The following is a 20,917-nucleotide window of genomic DNA, read 5'->3' as shown; positions in this document are numbered from 1 at the left end:
GCCCTACGTCCTCCAGAGGTTACTACTTTATGTTAAGAAGGCAAATAAACATTGACCTCTCAAATCAAGGGCTGCTGTTTTTGCAAGCACATGGAGCCTTTCCATGACTATTCTTCTGGCTTCTTCCCATTTTCTCCTGTAGCTTCCATTTCTCTAATCACTTCCATGCCTTTCTCAATATTCATCAAAACCTTCAAGGCCATAGTTGAAGGGAGGGAAGCTGGGCCCCATTGCAGCAGTTAGCTGAAAAACAGGCTTCTTGACTACTTAAAAAAAACAAGGGAAATGGGAATCTAAGAAAAAAGCTAATCATTTTGGTCATGGAGGCAAGAATACAGGCTGGCCCAAAGCTCTCAGGGCAAGAGACCCATAGGACAGAGTCAAAGGCTGGCTCCGTTCTAACAAATTACCATTAGAACAGAGATGAAGGCAAGGTTAGGAGTACATGGTAAGACCAGTTCATTCCAGAACCCCCAAGGATGAACAGGAGAGGGCTCTCTGTTCACTCTGGTATCTCCTCTGTGAAAAGAGGATACTGAAGTTAAGGGTACATGGTAAGATCGGTTCATTTAAGAACCTAAGGATGAATGAGGGATGTCCTATTCAAGATAACAGGAAGAGGAGACGCCTTCTTTTTTGTCTGTTCTCTCTTCACAGATGGGTAATTGAGTCTTCATACCACGACCCTCAGATGCATTCTCAAGAACTAGAAAAAGTTTGATCCCAAAACTCCAAAAAGGAAAAGGCTAATATTTTTCTGTACCACAGTCTGAGCTGAATACAAGCTCCGGGATCAGGAATCTTAGCCGGAAAACCTAAATGTTAATATGATCTATCAGTTAGATTTACTCTGCTGCCAGCAGGGAATATGGATAGAAATTCCCTTTGTACAGGCCTTCAAGGCCCTATGAAACAACCCTGACCTTTGCTGGGCTTGTAAAATGGATCTAGTGATGATGGCTGCCATAGTCAGGCAGCCCCCTCTGGTTGGTTTGGGACACCCCTTATTGGGTTTACCCTGATCTCAAGCACCAGAGGAACCAAAGATGGAGCTTAGCTCAAACCCCACTGCCCCTTCTACCTCATTATATTCAAGTCTCCCAGGCCTAGAGCCCCACCTTATCCAGGGCTACACTCTGGACACCATCCCCTCTAGGTTATACCCCCTTCAAGAGGTCAGTAGCCCCAGTGAACCCACTAGAGTCCAGACTCCATTTACTATGTAAGGCCTGAGCCAAATTAAAACAGAACTAGGGGAGTCTGTGGAGGACCCTGACAAATACATCAAAGGGTTCTGTAAACTTGGCTTAACATCTGAACTCAATTGGGGGAATTTCTCAGTCATACTAGGGCAGATTCTGTCTAAGAGAGAAAGTAATTCCATTATGGAGGTGGCCCAACAATATGCAAATGCAATGCATATGACTGACCCTGGTGGCTATCCTGAAGGAGCCATCACAGTTCCCCAGGCTGACTCCAATTGGGATTACAATACCCCAGGGGATAAATGGGGAAGAAACCACATGTTCCTCTGTCTGGCATAAGGTATAGAAACTAGCAGAATAAAGGCTGCTAGCTATAATAAATTGGCCTTAATAGATCAAGGCCCTCTTGAAAATCCCATCACTTTCCTAGAGAGGCTATATGAGGTCCCAGTGAAACATACTAACCTAGACTCAGAGACACTAAAGGACTGTTTCCTAACTTAGGCAGCCCGAGATATTCAGAGGAAACTCCAAAAGCTAGCACTGGGCCCCAATGCCCCTATATATGACATTCTCAAAACAGTTTCCTTGGTCTTTTACAACTGGGACAAAGAGGAAGAAGAAAGGGCTCAGGAAAAGGAGAGGCAAAAGGAAAACTGGTAGCTCCAACTACTGGCTGCCTTACAAATCCACCAGCTCCCTCCAATTTGCTCTAGGAGTATCTTCCCAGATAATTGTCATTGGTGTGAGAAGCCAGGCCACTGGAAGGTCAACTGCATCAATGGGACAGATGGGAAAAATCCTTGCATGGCTTGCCTCCTCTACCACAAGCCTGGCACTGGAAATAGGACTGCCCTGAGGGCCGGAGGGCTCCTGGGAGAGAATCCCAATCCTTGATGGCCTTGAGCTGAAGGGGGCCTACACTCCAGCTGGCTCCTAGATCAAACATCACTATTTCAAGGACAGAGCTAAGGAATGCTTTGGATGTGGCACATAGAACTATAAGTTTTCTTTTGGACACTGGAGCAGACTACTCAATGCTTACCTCTCTTCTTGGGAAATTATCCTCCAAATCCTGCCAGATAATGGGGATAAACATGGTGCCCATAACCAGGAGGTTTACTCCTCCTTTGTGCTCCCTTATCTGGGGTAACTGTCTTTTCTCACTTGTTTTTAGTGATGCTAGATTGTTCTACACCCTTTTGGGCAGAGATATTTTGTTTAGACTAGGGGCTCAGCTAGCCTTTCCTTTAGGGTAGACATCCCCTTTTCCAAATGCAATCTTATGCCTCAAGGAAACCACATACAAGGATAAACTGCCCATGGACTGTCCCATTAATTTAGAGGTCTGGATATGTTCCTATTATCTTATATAACATTTAAATATGTTATAATTGCAGAAATGGTTATAATTGCTTTCTATATTTTTATGCTTCTTTAAAAACTAAAAGAATAGAAAAATACACATACAGTCTTTTATATTTACCCTCAGATTTGCCATTTCTAGTGTTACTTGTCTGTATGAAATTGAGTTGTTAACTGATTTCTTTTTCCTTCAGTCTGAAGGATTTCCTTTTGTATTTACTTTTTATTTTTGTTGTTGTTGTTGTTTTTTGAGACACAGTCTCACTCTATCACCAGGCTGGAGTGTAGTGGTGCAATCTTGGCTCACTGCAACCTCTGCCCCCCAGGTTTAAATGATCCTTCCACCTTAGCCTCTCAAGTAACTGGGACCATAGGTGTATGCCACTATATCTGGATAATTTTTGTATTTTTTTGTAAGGATGGAGTTTCACCATGTTTCTCAAATGTGCTGTTAAAAGCTCAGCTAATTAATTTTTTGTTTCAGTTATTTATTTATTTTGAGAAAGGGTCTAACTCTGTTGCTCAAGCTGGAGTGCAGTGGTATAATCACAGCTCACTGCAGCCCTGGCCTTCTGGGCTCAAGCGATCTTCCTATCTCAGCTTCCTGCATAGCTGAGACTACAGGGGTGCACCACCACACCCAGCTAATTTTTTATTTTGTAGAGATGGGGTCTTACTATGTTTCTCAGGATGGTCCTGAGCTCCTGGGCTTAAGATATCCTCCTGCCTCAGCCTCCTAAAGCGCTGGGATTACAGGTATGAGCTACAATGCCTGGCCTGTTTCAGTTATTTTACTTTTCAATCTATAATGTCTATTTGGTTCTTTTTCAGTTTTTACTTCACTACCGAGATTGCCTAGGTGTTTAGTCACTCTCACTATATTTTGTCTTAATTCTTTCAATATGGCTACTGTTAATTCTTTTAGCATATTTATAATAGCTGATTTAAGGTCCTTATCTGCTAAATCCAGTATCTGGGCTCACTCAAAGTCAGTCAATACTATTATTTTTTCCCCGACTATGGGTTACACATTACTGTTTCTTTGAATGCCTCTCACTTTTGGTAAAAAATTGGACATTATAAATAATATACTGCATTAAATTTGAATTATATTTTTTTCCTGAAAGCTTTTTTTTTGGGGGGGGTGGGAGGGTGGTCACTGCTTTAAGCTGCAAAATCTGCTTAACTTGTGATGTTGGGCTACTGATGTCTGGTTTGTTTAAAAATTTTTATTTTTATTGTTTAGCTTGGCTTTCTAGGTGTAGCCCAAGTGTTTGCTTGGTTCACTTGGTCAGCCCATATTTTGGGCAGAGGTTGTGCTCAAACACCTTGAGCCAGTAAAGCTTCTATGTACTGCTGATCAGTTTTGCTGAGTTTTCTTGGGTCTCCCTGTATATGCGCATAGGTTCCCAGGCAGCCAGGGATGTATAGAGACATTGTCTAGTCCTTCTAAGACCTTCTCCTTTCCACTATTTCTCTGTTAAATTTCTGGCTAATGTTCCACTAGCCCCAACTATGACTGTAATTCAGACAGGCATTTAATGTTTTTCTCTTTTCATCTTCTACTGGGTTCAATACTTTTACTGATAATGATGCCATGTTTAGCTATAAATTCCACTCCATCTGGCAGCAAAACAGGCTTTCTACCCAGCCCTACTCTACCATTACCACTCTCACGGACAAAGCTGGGATGTAGGGGCAAGGCAGGCAACCACCAGGTAAGAATGCTGCAGACTCCTGCTATTTTTACACAAGGTTCTAGCATGAATATATGTTTCTAAATTTGTCATTTGCTTTTAGTCAATTTCCAGAGCCCTGAAACAGTTCTATTTAACAATTTTGTCTAGTTTTCTACTGATTCTTTGGAGGAAAGGATTTGCTAAACTTTTCATATTGTCTTTGGTGATGTTAATTTTGTTCTCCCAAATTTTGGCCAATGCTGTCCAATTTATCCAATGAATACTTACTATTTTTCCTGCAACTAAAAAGCAACCTGTAGCAAGACACATAAAGACCATGTAAATATCTCATCCCTCACCAAAATGCCTGGCTAGATTTAGCATCTATTGATGATTTCTGCCTGAATACCATTCCAGTTAGAATGGCAATCACTGGAAAAATCAGGAAACCACAGATGCTGGAGAGGATGTGGAGAAATAGGAACAAATTTCCACTGTTGGTGAGAGCATAAATTAATTCAACCATTGGGGAAGACAGTGTGGCGATTCCTCAAGGATCTAGAAATAGAAATACCATTTGACCCAGCAATCCCATTACTGGGTATATACCCAAAGGATTATGAATCAGTATATCATAAATCATATATTATAAAGACACATGCATACGTATGTTTATTGCGGCACTGTTCACAATAGCAAAGACTTGAAACCAACCCAAATGTCCATCAATGATAGACTGGATAAAGGAAATGTGGCACATATACACCATGGAATACTATGCAGCCATAAAAAGGATGTGTTTATGTCCTTTGCAGAGACATGGATGAAGCTGGAAACCATCATTCTCAGCAAACTGACACAAGAACAGAAAACTAACCACTGCATGTTTTCACTCATAAATAGGTGCTTAACAATGAGAACACATGGACACAGGGAGGGGAACACCACACATCGGGGCCTGTCAGGGGTTGGAGGACTAGGGGAGGGATAGCTGGGGGTGGGGGGATAGGGGAGGGATAGCATTAGGAGAAATATCAATTGTGGATGATGAGGGTGATGGATGCAGCAAACCACCATGGCACGTGTATACCTATGTAACAAACCTGCATGTTCTGCACATGTACCCCAGAACTTAAAGTATAATAAATAAATAAATAAATAAAAGAAAGAGATCCTTAGGCCTCTGAAGGTAAGCACATGGTAAAGGTGGTAAGCAGTTTCTTCAGAAAAGTGCTCCAGAATGGACTAGCAAGATTTAATTTGCTTCAAAACTCCAAAGAACATAGTTCATATTCAACTGTCAAAAAATAATCATAGATATAGTAAAAATAGGGCATAAGATGCCATTATTAGTTATAGTTTAAACTCTTGTGTACTCAAATTTGCACACTATCGTTTTATGATAGTAGGAGAGAAAATATATTTTCTTTTAATATTTTTTAACCCTTGTTAAGTTTGTTGTTGGGACAGACCCTTATGACAAAAGACAGATTAACATGAGAAAAATAAGCAAGCTTCCTTCAAAGTCATACACTGGAAAAAAAAAGATTTCAATTTTTCCCCTTACAAGTGAGAAGAAGACTAAAACAAGTAATAATGCTGTATTAATAAGCTGAGAAAACTAAGTGAAGACAGAAACATGAGCCAAGGCCCCAGGTGTTGATCATTTAAGGAAAAAGGACAAAAATCATTCTATAATTGATGCATTAATTGGGTGGTTCACCAATTTATTAATCAGTATTTTCTTTTTAAAGAAAGTATTTCTACTTATCCTAAGCCTTCATTTTTACCTCTGGCATCTTTTCATCTTGATGTTTTAGGAATGTAAGTTATTTTTAAGGTTCCTACAAATGTTCTTATTGTCATAGCAGGTATTCAGGCAGACATGAGCAGAGCAGGAGAACTCCTTCTCCTGCCCAACCCCAACCAGGAACGTCAGGTGACCATCAGGTGATGGTCAGGCAGTAGTTAAACTGTCTTTCTAAAGTAATTAGTCACAGTGGTGCCAGGGAAGGGCAGTTTCCCAGTAGACAGAAACACCTAAAATTGGTGATCAGCAACTTCCTGATAGGAGCTCAGGAATCTGGTGAGTGGGCTCACACAAACGCAGTAAGAGGCAAAATGGCAGTGCTTAACTGCTGTATGACCTTCCTCTAGGAACACTGGACTGGTAAAGGAAAAATGCCTCAAGTGAGCATGTGTACAACTCCAGTAAACACACTGCATGTGAAGCCCCTACCAGATGCTAGCAGGCCACTGTGCATCTGCAGAGCCCACCTCAAGGGAAGAATCAGGGGAGGAGAAATGCAACTGTCTGGAAGCGTGCCGACCTATAAAAACCCAAGTCAAAAGGTCAAACTCTGCACTTGCTCTCTCAAGTTGCCTGCTTGGCCCAATTCCAAGTGTACTTTGCTTCCTTTTGTTCTAGCTCTAAAGCTTTTTAATAAACTTTCATTCCTCCTCTAAAACTTGCCGCTGTCTCTCACTCTGCCTTATGTCCCTTGGCTGAATTCTTTCTTCTGAGGAGGCAAGAATTGTCACTGCAGACCTCTATGGGTTTGAGGCCAGTAACATTATCACTTCAAAAATAATCACGTAGTATTACAGACAGAAGTTTTCCAGAGAAAGACAAAAGTGAGACTACCAAAGGTTTTCCATTAAACATTTTAAAACTAAAATAACTTTCTGAATAGCAAGGAATGGCAAGAGTCAACATTTTAATAACTTTTATGTACAAAGTAAAAATAATATTTGTTAAGATAAGCTGAACAAAAACTTTAAAAACTTTAAAAAAAATCCATATTTAGTATCAGAGAGAATCAATGGAGACATACTGACCCACTAATAGCTAATAAAAACTGGCCAAAGTTAAATATGGACAAGCAAAAAGAAAGCATGTATATAAAAAGGTACAAACATAAGTGATATGCAAGATTAATGTGGTTTAACTACAGAAACAGAGTGTTGATAACTGATGACCCAGGATCATTTTAGTCAGTTTTCAGAAATGTCCATTAAACTATGAAAACTGGAGGATACATATTCTAAAGCTAGTATATGTGCTAGTAAAATCAAATTACAGATGAACAGACACGACAAAAAATGTCAAGAGCGTTTACAAGACTATTTGGGGCAGGGAGGGATATCCAAATTTAAACAGGTATGGATTGGATTAAAATATCAGAGGGTCTATAAAAACCAGTTTCTATAAAATCCCAGCATTGCTAATGCACTTAAGACGGGAATCTTCAGGTAAACAAAAACAGTTCACATAGACTGCAAAAAGAAAAAAAAACAAATAAAAAAGACAGTAAGCAAGAGATGAAGGCAATTAACAGGAAATTGTAGGGAGTGCTTAGAATAGCAGAGTCCATATAATTATTTCAGAAAAACACAGAGACCTTTTAAACTGTGAAAAACAAATTCATTATCATAACAATTCTTAGAGAGAAGAACAAAGGAAATGCTATCATTACATTTAGACCTTTCACAGGAAAACTAGTCAAGGCTACAAAAGGATCTTATAGTCTTATCTGCTTCCTGTCTGTGCTTTGTAAAATCCGCTACCACCACTACCCCCAATCCAGCTTGTGAACTCTGATAATGGCCTAATATTGGTCTTTGACAAAGTCCAAACAAAATGACTGGTGATAAGAGAATGCCTTTATACAGAATTATCACCACCATATGCTTTGGAAATGACAACTCTGCACACTGCATTGCATCCTTCTTTCTGCTTTCCTTCCTTATCTTTTCCCTATTCTTTCCCAGAAAAAAGTGACTTTACAACATGCAAGCAAAAGATAATGAAGCTGAAAATACTAGAGAGTAAAATAAAATAACAAAATTTGATCTTCAAATGACCATTTATTATGTATTCCGGCATACTTCATCAGTACATAGAAAAATCTTCTACAATATGATTACCACTTCTTCATAGCTAGTTCATTCCTTCATTTTTCGATAAACATTGATGCCCTTTGTACCTGAGGCACTATGCCAGATACAGAGTACAGAAGAATAATAAGACATGTAAGTTTTAGGAAAAATTTCTTATAAACAAACAGGGAAAAAAGCATAGGATAGAATTTCTGTAACATCCCTGAAGATATTCCGGAACCAATACACATCAGCCCTGGACTGCCTACCTGTATGTGGACTTTTTATTAAGTAAGAAGGATAAAATCTGAGGTATGCACATAAAGGACATAAATAATTTTACAAGTTTAAAAAATCTTTTTATCATAAAACACTGATATAGAAAACCACACAAGTCAAATGTATGGCTTAATATAGTATCTTAAAAATACCACTCACATCAAGAAAGAGAACTTTGCCAGCAACCTTAAAAGCCCCCAGAAGCCCCTTTTCTGTGCCCCGCAATCATAATCTCCTTTCTACTGCCAAGAGTAACTAACCATGCTGACTTTTATTTAATGTTATCCACTTTCCTGATTTTTTCTATGGGCAGTTTTTATCAGCCAAAAGTACATCCCTAGACACTATAGTTTAGTCTCACTCTATTAAACAGTTGGATGTCTTTGATTTATTTATTTTTTATTATACTTTAAGTTCTGAGATACATGCGCAGAACGTGCAGATTTGTTACATGGGTATACACGTGCCATGCTGGTTTGCTGCATCCATCAACTGGTCATCTACATTAGGTATTTCTGCTAATGCTATCTATCCCTCCCATAGCTCCTCACCCCTCAACAGGCCCCACTGTGTGATGTTCCCCTCCCTGTGTCCATGTATTCTCATTGCTCAACTCCCACTTATGAGTGAGAACACATAGTGTTTGGTTTCCTATTCCTGTGTTTGTCTGCTGAGAAGGATAGTTTCTTGCTTCATCCATGTCCCTGCAATAACATAAACTCATCCTTTTTTACAGCTGCATAGTATTCCGTGGTGTATACGTGCCACATTTTCTTTAAAAAGTTGGGTGTCCTTTAAATCTCTTTCAATCTAGAGGTTCCTCTTTCATTCTTCTCCTTTTGTTATAATTTATTTGTTAAAGAACATGGGATATTTGACTAAGAGAATTTCCAACAGCCTGGATTTTGGTAATTACAATCTCCTGGTACGGTTTAATGTGTTCCTCTATATTCTACATTTTCTAGGTTCAGACTCAGGTTTAATCCCTCTGGCAAAACAGTAGGTAGTGTTTGGTAAGGATAGACACGTAATACTTGCTTGTTTTACTTTTTGTGGTAACAGCTGTTGATACTTAGATCTTGGCTCGTTGAGGATTGCAAAATGATATATTTCTGTAATTTCTTTTACATTTATTAATTAGAATACTTTTTTTAAAAAAAAAGATAATTGCCCTCAACTACTATTGGTTATCATGATTTTTTTTTCTTTATTAATAAGTTTTCAAGATATATTGTTCTTTATCATATTCTGAGGTAGGGTACAATTCCTTTTTAATATTATGAATTCATGGATCTTAAAATATTTGCTGGGTTTCAACCAACTGCAATTATTGTAATTTTTGAAGCTCATATTCTATCATCTTAGATCAGTTGTGCGCCTCTTCAAAATGCCTCCTGAGTTCTTTTAACAAGGCTCTACCAGTAATGTTTTTTCTTTACTGAGAAATAATTCTCACACCATAAATTCACCATTGTAAAGTACACAATTCAGTGGTTTTTAGTCACAAGGTTGTGAAAGCATCATTACTATCCAATTGTAGAACAATTTCGTTCCTCAATAGAAATGCCACACCCATTGGCAGTTACTTCTCATGGTTCCATCACTCAAGCCCTCATAATCACTAATCTGCATTGTCTCTATGTGTTTGCCTATTCTGGACATTCCACATAAACAGAATCAGAGAATATACGGTTTTTGTGTCTGGTTTCTTTCACTTTGCATGTTTTCAAGATTCACTCAGGTTGTAGCATGTATCGATATGTCATTCCATTTTATGGCTGAGTAATTTTCCATTGTGTAGATATATCACAGTTTGTTTATCCATTCATCAGCTCTGACAGACATTTGGATTGCTTCCACTTTTTGACTTTCATAATGCTGCTATGAACATCTGTGTACAAGTTTTGGTGTGAGTATGTTTTTCATTTCTTTAAGAGTCTGATACATGTTGACATATGTACATACTTATAAAACCATCACCACAATCGAGAATGTATATACAAGTATCACCCAGAAAGTTTCCTTATGTCCCTTTGTAATCTCACTCTTCCTATCCACAAAGCAACCAGTGACCTGTTTCCATCACCATAGATTAGACTACATTTTTTAGAACTTTAGAGAAACCGAATCATACCATATATATTTCTGACATTTTTCATTCAAAATAATTATTTTCAGGTTAATCTATGCATATGTATCAGCCATTCATTTTTCATATAGCTCAGTAGCACTGCATTGTATGAATATACCACAGATGCTTTATCTACTTCCATAATCAATTATCCCTTACCACTGGTGGACACTGAGTTTGTCTCTAGTTTTTCACTACCATAAATAAAATGGCTATGATATTCACATACAAATATTTTTATGAACATTTTTAAGCTTTTTAAAAATAGTCAAACCATGTTCCAAGATAGTGGTACCATTTCATATTCCTATTAGCCATGAATAAGAGGTCTAATTCATTCACATCTTCACCAGTATTCAGGGAAGCACTCTGAAGTCTCAACACAAAATGCTCGTCCCTCTTCTCGACAAGGGATAAGCCTCAAGTTGTGTGACTTTTTTCAGTCACACCAAGCTGTGCAGGTCACAGCAAGCATCTCCCCAAACTCCTTTGTTCTCAGCCACCCCAGACATCCAAACTATGTAAGCTCCTGCTTGTGTTTCCAATGAGGCAACACAGAAACAAGTCCCTTAAGCAGCTTGGCTCGACAGCCAGAATTTGGGATCCAACCTCCACTATTCCCTCCTCCCTGCACCCCCAAGCCTGAGAGAGTTGAAGAAGGGGCTGAAACAGGCAACATAAAATTGCTCTATTTACTCATTTCAATGCTGCTGTTCTCTGCTTTGTGCAAGTCTGAGGTACTATAATTTCTTAACTAGATTGTGGAATTGTCATATAAGGATTTTTGTCAATATATCTTTGTTAAATCAGTTTTTCTGTCAGGGAGGGAGGGCTGGAATTTCCAATTCCTCTATCTGGTTAATGTCACTCCCAAAATTCTCAGTCTTGACTATTTATTTCCTTCACTATTTTAAACAGTTATTTTAATAACTGCATCTGATAACTCTATTTGCTAGAGCCCCTGTGGGTCTTTTATACTGTCTATGGCTTCTTTTGCATTCCTTTCACATAGTTTTGGTCCTCACATTCCAGGTTATTTTTTATTGAGTACAGGGCAGGTATATAAAAATTTATAGACAACTTGGAGGTCTAGAATGTAGTTATCTTGTTTCAGAGAGGATATACTTTTACTTCTATGAGATGGATAGACAGTAGCATCAAGGATTACCTTAATCCAACTCAAGAAACTGAAATGATTTCAAGCTGTATTGTAGTTCCCAAGGGAGGTAATCTACTTTTGATTTATCCACTCCTAGGCTGTGACCTTTTATGGTCTCAACCCAAATTGTGACAGCTTCATAAAGGAATCTACCTTGGTAAAACCTGAATTCCAATTTTCCCTCTTCCCCATAAAATGTTGATAGTACTGATCAGCTTCTCAGTCATTTCCTCCAAAATCAACAAGTGCCCTTAGGAAAAAACGGACCTAGATGTCCGGCTTACTTCATTTTCTCCTGGATCATAGCTTAACTATTATTTATTGTCTCTGATGTCTTCAAGCAGATGCTATTTTTATTTTATTTTATTTATTTTTAGACAGGGTTTCACTCTGTCACCCAAGCTGGAGTGCAGTGGCATGATCTCAGCTCACTACAACCTCTGCTCCTGGGTTAAAGCGATTCTCATGCTTCAGTCTCCTGAGTAGTTGGGACTACACACACCCACCACCACGCCTGGCTAATTTTTTCTATTTTTAGTAGAGACGAAGTTTCAGCCCATTGGCCAGGCTGGTCTTGAACACCGGGTTCAAGTGATCCCCTGCCTTAACCTCCCAAAGTACAGGAATTGCAGGCGTGAGCCACTGTGCCTGGTTTAGCAGATGTTGTTTACATTTGTATATCTTTTCAAGTTGTCATTGTTAAGAGGGTTAATCTGAATTACACAAGCCACCATTACTGGAAGAGAGGTTCAGGCTTTATAAATGTATACTTTATCTACAATAGTTTCCCTACCCCCCAGTGGGAATGCTAACAGCATTGAGGGTAAAAATTCTTCTAAACATCGCACAAATTACAGGATGTTTAATATCCCTGGTCCTTGACACTAAATGCCGTTTACAACCTCCTCCACTCCTCCCCACTCACAACTCACTGTAAAACTAAGACCATAAGAGTTTTATAAGATACTCATTAAGTTCAAGAAAAATGGTAGCATTTGGAAATGTGAAATAATTTCATTTCTCATATTCTGTCATTCCTCTTCATAGTAAACCTCTGCTTTGATTGAGGTTTAGAGGTACACAGCCCTTTTTAAAGTAAAAACATCGGGTGAATGGTGCTTGGCTAAAAACAATTAAGCCAATAGTTAGAAGGGACCATGGACAAGCTGCAGGTAGTCATGAATCTACTAAATTTACTTCCAGGCTGGGCGCAGTGGCTCATGCCTATAATCCCAGAACTTTGGGAGGCCAAAGTAGGAGGACTGCTTGAGCCCAGGAGTTTGAGAACAGCCTGGACAACATGAAAAGACCCTGTCTCTATAAAATTAAAAAAAATTAGCTAGGCATGGTTGCACATGCCTATCATCCTGGCTACTTGAGAGGCTGAGGAGGGGAAATTGCTTGAGCCCAGGGGGTTGGGGGCTGTAGTGAGCTGTCACCAGCATTTCAGCTTGGGTGACGACTAAGACCCTGTCTCCAAAAAAAAGTTTTTTTTTATTTCCAAAACTTTGTGGAGGGGGAATGTAATCAACAGACATTCTTTGGAGAAGTACCACCAGAAAGGGATTATGTAGTTCACACTAAACAGATATAAGTTAAATATCTATTTAATATGGAATTGATTAATTTAAAAAATAGCTTTAAATATATTAAGGCTTAACTATGATGACTCGATGAGTAAAAACTTGCACTAGTAGAGAAGGGAGATGTAATTTTTTTAATTGACAAAAACTATATATTTACAGTGTACAACGTGATGTTCTGAAATATGTATACATTCTAGATAGCCTAAATTGACCTAATTAACATATGCATTACTTCACATACTTTTTTTGTGGTAAGAACACTCAAAATACACTCTGAATGATTTTCAAGTATACAATACATTGTTATTAACTGTAGTCACTATGTTGCATAGTAGATATCTTGAACTTATTTCTAAATGAAATTTTGTATCCTTTCACCAAAGGGAGATATTATTTTAGAGTTGGATCTCCTGAGAGGAGGCAAATGTAACTGGAAAGAATTACTTTGAAACTGATATCACCATTCATTTTAATTCAGATACTAGAAGACTCTATTTATATTTATACTAATCTCCTCTAAGGCTTTCTAACTTTCACTGATTGAAGTTAAAGCAGAAGACTATGGATGGGGACAATGATGAAACGAGTTGTAAGTTACAGAGCTGAGCTAAGAGCAAAATTCAACAAGAGACAGGAGGGAAGCAAGAGGGCAGAATTGTTGTGCAAGGAATTAAGAATTCCATGAAGAGGCAGAGTATGGACCTTAGGGAAGGGAAGATTTCAGCAAAACTAGAAAAAGACAAACCCAGATGGAGAACAATGACAAAGACTGAATCAGAGTGGGACACTTGTAGGCAGGTATATATAAAGGACAAGTCAGAGGTAATGTAAATGGGGATCTTTGGGCAGCCCTGGTCTGAAACATCCTCATTTTTAAGTTATATTTTTCTTAATATAAAAGCTGTCCAATGTACAGTGGACATTTTCTAGAATCCTCCCAATCTTTCATCCTAGCCACTGCTGAATAATTGGTGATAAAGTCCTCATACAGATGGTGGGATGAGAAGGATGAGACTAATAGTCCCATCTGACAAGGTTTCTACAAAAGAAGTTCATCTAAGGAAAAGCAAAATATACCATCTATTAATCTTTTAGCATAAAGAAAATATGTCCATTTTCCTTTTTTCTATGTTAGAGTAGAATGGCACCATTATAGCTCACTGTAGTCTTTAATTCTTGGGCTCAAGTGATACTGTTGCCTCAGCCTCCCTGGTTGTTGAGACTACAGGTGTGCATCAACATGCCTAGCTAATGTTTAAAATTTTTTTTGTAGATATGAGGTCTTACTATGTTGTCCAGATTGGTCTCAAACTCCTGGGCTCAAACAATCCTCCTGCCTTGGCCTCCTCAAGTACTGGGGTTACAGGCATGAGCTACCACACCCATCCCATTCACTTTCTAAAAGTCTAATTGACCTAAGAAAAAAAGAGGCCTGGGTTAACATTGTTAAAAAGAATGAACACTAGGTAAGATTAGGACACACAAAATTATGTATCCTATATGTAAAATATTTAATGATTTAAAAAATATTTTCTTGATTCATGTGAGGTGATGTTGACTTAAAATAAATCCTTTAATCATAGGCTTCTACAAGATGACATTGAAAATGGGAAAAAAGACATACCCAATTGCTGGAACAGGAGAGCCACACTAGTGCCTGTGACAGGAAGACTATCATGTAAAGGAGTCTGGATCAGCTGTCTATCTCCTGCACCCAAAGAAAACAGCTTCTGCAGAATGGGAGAAACAAACAAACACACACACACACACACACACACACACACACACACACGATTGCAGACATTTTTTAAAAAATAAAAATACCTTTGATGTTCAATTTTAGAGCAAATGACCATATAAGATACAATTAACATATAAGGGCAACAATGGATACCCCAAAACATTTAAGTTATTTGTATACTTAAGTGGCACAAGAAAATTCAGTGGTCAAAAACTGAAACTCTAATAGAGATAAGACACAAAAATCATTGATAATCGTAACTGGCTAAAAATAATAAAATATTAAAGTCAACAACTTTATTAAAGGCTCATAAAGTAACTCAAGTTTAGACCCATCTGTGACCAAACTCACATTTAATTTTCTGCCCCTTGAGCAGAGGTAGAATGAAGGAGGAGAGAGAGACAGAAGAAAAAAAGGATAAAAATTTAAGACAAAAGACACTGAGAAAGATAGAAGTAAAAAGGCAAAGGGCAAGAAAAAGGAATGCCAATCTCACTATAAGCAGGATCTTTGTCAGACTGATGACAATGTGATTTTTGGAAGGCTGTCCTCTTCCCCAATATTAAATAAGAATAAGTGAAATAAATTATCAACTATTCATTTTTGGGGTTTAAGGACAAAAATCTATTCTTTTTAAAATGGTTGACCAAGAAACAACAAATAAATCATAGCAGCTGAGGTTCTTATTTTTCTACTTTAGAGACAAATATGAAAATCTCAAGACATATAGAGTAAATGAATCTATTAATAAGTAGTTACAATGTAACAAAGAACTGTGCTGAGAGTTTTCCTAATGCTATCTTCTAATTTTTATCACTCAAAGATTTTTCAATTTAGGTTAATAAAAATGAGGCGTAAGTATATACAGGAGTAAGAAAGGTAAAAGAGCACATTTAAAAGTTCAACTTAATGTATTTCCAAGAAAATATAAACTATAGTTCAAGTTACACAAAATATGACTTCTAATTATGCTATGTGAAAGATGAACTCTGTGATAAAATTAACCTCATGACCTAAGAAAAGAATGGAATCTTGGGTGTCTAGAAGGCAGACCATGGGGATAATGCTTAACTAAACTAGGATCTTCCTTAAAACAAAAATATTTTAAAAATGCTTTCTTTCTCCATAAATTAAATTAACTGGAGGAGGGGAAGAGGAACAATTCTTCTCCATCTCTCTTTCTATTCTATTTACCTGAGACCCTCCAGCCGCTGGGACAAGGCAGGCACAAAGGTTTGCAATTAGACTTTCCAAGGAGACATTCAGGCTGTCCACATACACGGTATAAATCAAACCCAGGCAAGCCTGCAAAGAAATAGATGCATATAATTATTTCATGGAAAAAGCATTAAAAATAAATTGTTATGACATCTGCTCTAGGACAATTTCTCTTTGAACCTAGTAAAGTATATTATACAGTGAACATGGAATATATTTTAAGCAGCAAAAATTAAGTTTATTAAATTTTCTTTAGAACCAGAACCTCCAAATGAGCTTCTGAGATGAGTTTACAGAAAGCAGAAATCCATAATTTGTAAAACAGGTGTTTGTGCTCTGATAACTACTCTAGCAAATCTGTAGGGCTAAAATTGTTTTTGCCTCAACTTCGTTTGTTAAACTCTAATTCTCAAGATAAAAAGTTAGAAATTTTATCTTGTTTTGTGGTTCTTACAAATCTGGAATGCTTATTCTACAGAAAATATAACATGTGAATTATAAGAAAGGAATGCAAAACAGAGACAAGATTATAAGATTAACACTGAGTTCAGAAGAAGGTCGGTGGTAAAACAGACATAATGCAATCTTTATGAATCTTTCAGTATAGCAAAATTTTTGACTCTGAAAATTTAATATTTGCTTGGAGTTACCCATTGTCATTGAAATACTGACACTAAATTAATTCTTTTAGAATATAAATAATCTCAATTTCTGGAAAAGTTTTACAGAAAATATATGTTAGTACAAATATTTACAAATGAATAAAAATTTCCTGTTGTGTTGGAAAATGCTGTGTTTATAAAACAAAGAAATATCTGGAAGCAATATTTTAAGACTATTTTGACAGAAGTATGATCAGAATTATTTGCAATCTCAAACACCTATCCTATTTACTTGAACCTGATTCCTCATAAGGGGAATAAACATACACAAAGTTGTTAAATCACTCATATATTTTACATTTAACACAGGTAATCAAATTATTTATTCAAGATTTGTATGTTCTGGATTCAACAAATGTGGGACCTATTTTAAAACAAACACTACATCCTAAGAAGGTTGAGCAGTCACATTAACTTATTCAAGTATTTATTTCATCCAACATGAAAATATTTCTTCTGTTCATGCTAACTGTATTCCACAGATGAATTCCTAAATCAATCAAACAATATTTTCAACTTAAACAACTTGCACCATTGTTCACTCCAGAGACTTATACAATATCACAAATTAATAACTATGTGTTCTTACCCTAAAAATTTCTGGATAATCTAATCTGGACACCAACACCAGGCTCTTGGGAGCAAACACTTCTGCAGGCTGAATTAAACCAGACACTTCTGCTTCACCTTCAATCTCTTCCTTCTTTGTTCCCTAGAAAAAGAGACACTGAAATCAACAAACAGAAGGAATTTCCTAGGTTCATAATTGACAAAAGATGAATATCACCTTAAATATAACTTATAAAAATTCAAAAAAATTATATAATGAAAAAATCAAACTACAAATAAAGAATAGACTTTAAGAGCCATCTAAAAGGAAAGTAAACAAAGAAATTATGAAGCAGGGAATACTTATTTCATTTTTGAAAAGCTGCTTAAGCTCCAGATATATAGCATAACTATATTTTGTTATATATTAAGCTCCAGATATATAGCACAACTATATATTTCATTTTGGATTTTCTACTTGTCTCAATCTTTCAAACAAGGATTCTAAGGCTTACAGAATGCTCAGGCTCAATGCACTTGGCAGTAAAGCACAATCAGCTCTAAATTGCTTTTATTCATAAGCGACAATGCTGACATTTTGAGAAAAGAGAACTTTGGTTGTGTTTTTGAAACAAGGTCTTCTCTGTCACCCAGGCTGGAGGGCAGTGGCACAATCACAGTTCAGTGCAGCCTCAACCTTCTGGGCTTAAGGGATCCTCCCACCTCAGCCTCCCAAGTGGCTGGAACCACAGGCGCACACTACCATGCTAGGTTATTTTTTATTATTTTTTGTAGAGACAGGGTCTCCCTATGTTGCCCAGCTGGTTTCAAACTCCTGAGCTCAAGTGATGCTCCTGTCTTCCCCTTCTAAAGTGCTGGATTACAGGGGTGAGCCATCATGCTTGACTGAGAGAACATTTTTACATACAAAACTAAATTTCAGAATGTACTCAGTGTCACTAAACTGAATACTTAAAAAGGGCTAAAATGGCACATCTTATATATTTTTTACCACAATAAAAAAGGCTTAAAACAATATACTAGTTTCAATGACTAAACACTGGTTAATAAACTTGAAAAAATATGATTCTCCCACTTAACAAACCACAAATCCTGATTCCCCTCTTTTTAATAACCTATATCCCACTGTCAACAAATTCTGATTTCTCACCACCTCTATTGCTACCATAACATTGTGAGCTACTATAATCTCTTGTGTGGATTATTCTAACAGCCTCCCTTCATCTCCTTTATTCTTCTTCATCCCCACTTTGCTTCCTTTCTGCTTGTTAAACACACTAGGCATGCCCCTATCTACTGCTCTATGCACTTTGTGTTATTCCTTTGCCTAAATACTCTTTCCACAGATATCCTAATGACTCAGTTCCTCATCTCTTTTAGGTTTTCATTCAAGCATCTTCTGACCTGATAAGCCTTTGCTGACAACATTATTTAAAACTGCAGTGCCCTAACATTCTCTACCTGCTTTCTCTGCTTTAGTTTTCTCCATGGCACTTGTCGCTCTATCCAATATGTTGGATATCCATTTTACATAACTTGTTTTTCAGTTTGTCTGTCAACCCCACTAGCACATGCTCCATAAGAGGCCAAGATTTCTATTTCGTTCAATGGTAATTTCCCAGTTTCTAAAATAAGGGCTGGGCCCATAGTTGATACTTACTATTTATTCATTGCATACATGCATAAATATATTTTCTTGGCATAGTTTTTTGAGCACTTTATCAAGGAAGTCTTTTCCCTGCTATTCATAGAGGCCAAGAATTATATTTTCTATTTCCTTTAGAGCTCACTTAGTTTCTAGGACAATGCAATATAATCAAGTATTAGATGTCTGTGGACTGCACCCATCCAAAGGGAACTATCTGTTTACTTTTTGTATGTATGATAAAGTCCATATGCTCTTGAAAGAGTTTCATTTATTACAGAGCAAAAACTAAAATTAGGATGGTTGGTTTCTGGAATCCTTAGAAATAATAAAAATGTGATGAATATAAATTTACCAAAGATTTCCACACTTAATGAATCATATTCTTCATGGATTACTAACAGATTCAAAATGACAAAAGAATGACTAAAAATCCTGGAAAAGATAAAGCTATCCACATTTTTATGAGATTGTGATAAATGCCCTAGAGTACCATTAGAAGTCAGCAAGAATAAATAGATAACATTTCAAATATATGACCATTAACTTACTTTGACCAAAACACAAAATAGAATGCATTGGTAATTTCTTAAAGCTGCTCTTCAATTAAACACTCACCACAAGGAACAGTTGTTAACAAGAAAGAAAAAGGTCCAATAGAGTGAAAATCAGTATTAAGTAAAAATAATTTCATTTATATTTATATCACTTTATATTATAGATGTTGATTTTACTCTGTAAATGTGCTGCAAATCCTAAAATATTATTGTTCTTAATTCCAATATCTCTCCTGTAAGAATGCACTATCCCAAGTTTAGAGAAAAATTCATATGAATGTTTTCAAAGCAAAATGTACTGCTGTGATTTTAAAAAACCACACACACAAGAAATAAACCCTAAATTTGTTAGGTAAAATAAGGTTTGCTCTAGAATGGTAATGTGATTATTTTTGATAAAATTTTTCTAGAAATAATTTATCATGTAAGAGGAATACTCCCTCTTCTATACAACTGCTAGATATATTCTGTGTAATAATTATATAATGATACCAGTTTTATTTGGTATGTGTTTTACAATGACAGATTTTTACCCATTGCAAAGATGTGACAACCTTAAAAATAAGCAGGAAATTCAAAACATAGGCTATGAGTGTGAGATATTCTAATAATGCTTCTAAATTTAATGTTTTACAGTATAAAAGTTACACATATTTTATCCAGCTGAACAATATTTTAAAGGCTTCACTAACTTAAGATTATTTCTTCTCATTAAATTGGGCTTTTAAAGATTATTCCTTATTTTTAGTAAGTCTCATTAAAGATACAAATTTATCTTAAATCTAAATTATCTCACACTGACTTACAAGGTCAACACATATCATAACCACATGCCACAACTTGCCCATCTGTAGATATCTCTGCCTGCCAATTACTGCTATGAATTATATCTGCTAGTGAGATTCCCAGCTTCTGTGTCGCTTATATTATATGTAGTTCATAGTCTCTGTGCTACAATAATATGGAATAAATTAGTACTCACCATATCAATCTGGCCCAAAAGTGCTACTGCTCTTAAAACATATCCTGAGAAAAAAAGTACTAGATTGCTGATTGCATGCAATAACTTCATGTAGAAGATCAGCAAAAGCTTTAGGAATTTTCTCCTATCATTCAGGTCGAACACCTCAGCCTCATCTTTGTTGTATCTTGATGCTTGATTTTAATATCAAAATAACTGTCATGTCCTGACCCTTCTATGCTCAAAGGAACTATTGCATCCAACATCTTCCCTGTGCTAT

At 36.8% G+C, this 20,917-nt stretch overlaps 1 protein-coding gene across 4 annotated transcripts in view; it reads right to left on the bottom strand.

Annotated features, from left to right (window-relative positions):
- Positions 1-20,917, bottom strand: part of SBF2 (SET binding factor 2) — a 472,399-nt gene that overhangs the window by 226,082 nt on the left and 225,400 nt on the right. For all 4 annotated transcript variants that reach the window (XR_010338354.1, XM_012456679.3, XM_012456682.3 and 1 more), the window contains exons 4-6: positions 17,494-17,616; positions 16,219-16,329; positions 14,908-15,013 (exon numbers count right to left, since the gene is read on the bottom strand). Coding sequence is in view for 3 of the 4 variants with exons in the window: in XM_012456679.3 (XP_012312102.1) it covers positions 14,908-15,013; positions 16,219-16,329; positions 17,494-17,616 (340 nt within the window). In the remaining variant the exon portion in view is untranslated. The remainder of the gene's footprint in view (positions 1-14,907; positions 15,014-16,218; positions 16,330-17,493; positions 17,617-20,917) is intronic.

Source organism: Aotus nancymaae, unplaced genomic scaffold (genome assembly GCF_030222135.1).
Source record: "Aotus nancymaae isolate 86718 unplaced genomic scaffold, 86718_ANA_hifiasm-v0.15.2.pri h1tg000059l, whole genome shotgun sequence".
Lineage (NCBI taxonomy): Eukaryota > Metazoa > Chordata > Mammalia > Primates > Aotidae > Aotus > Aotus nancymaae.
The sequence above is the reverse complement of the archived record's forward strand: the minus strand, read 5'-3'. Positions and strand labels throughout refer to the sequence as shown.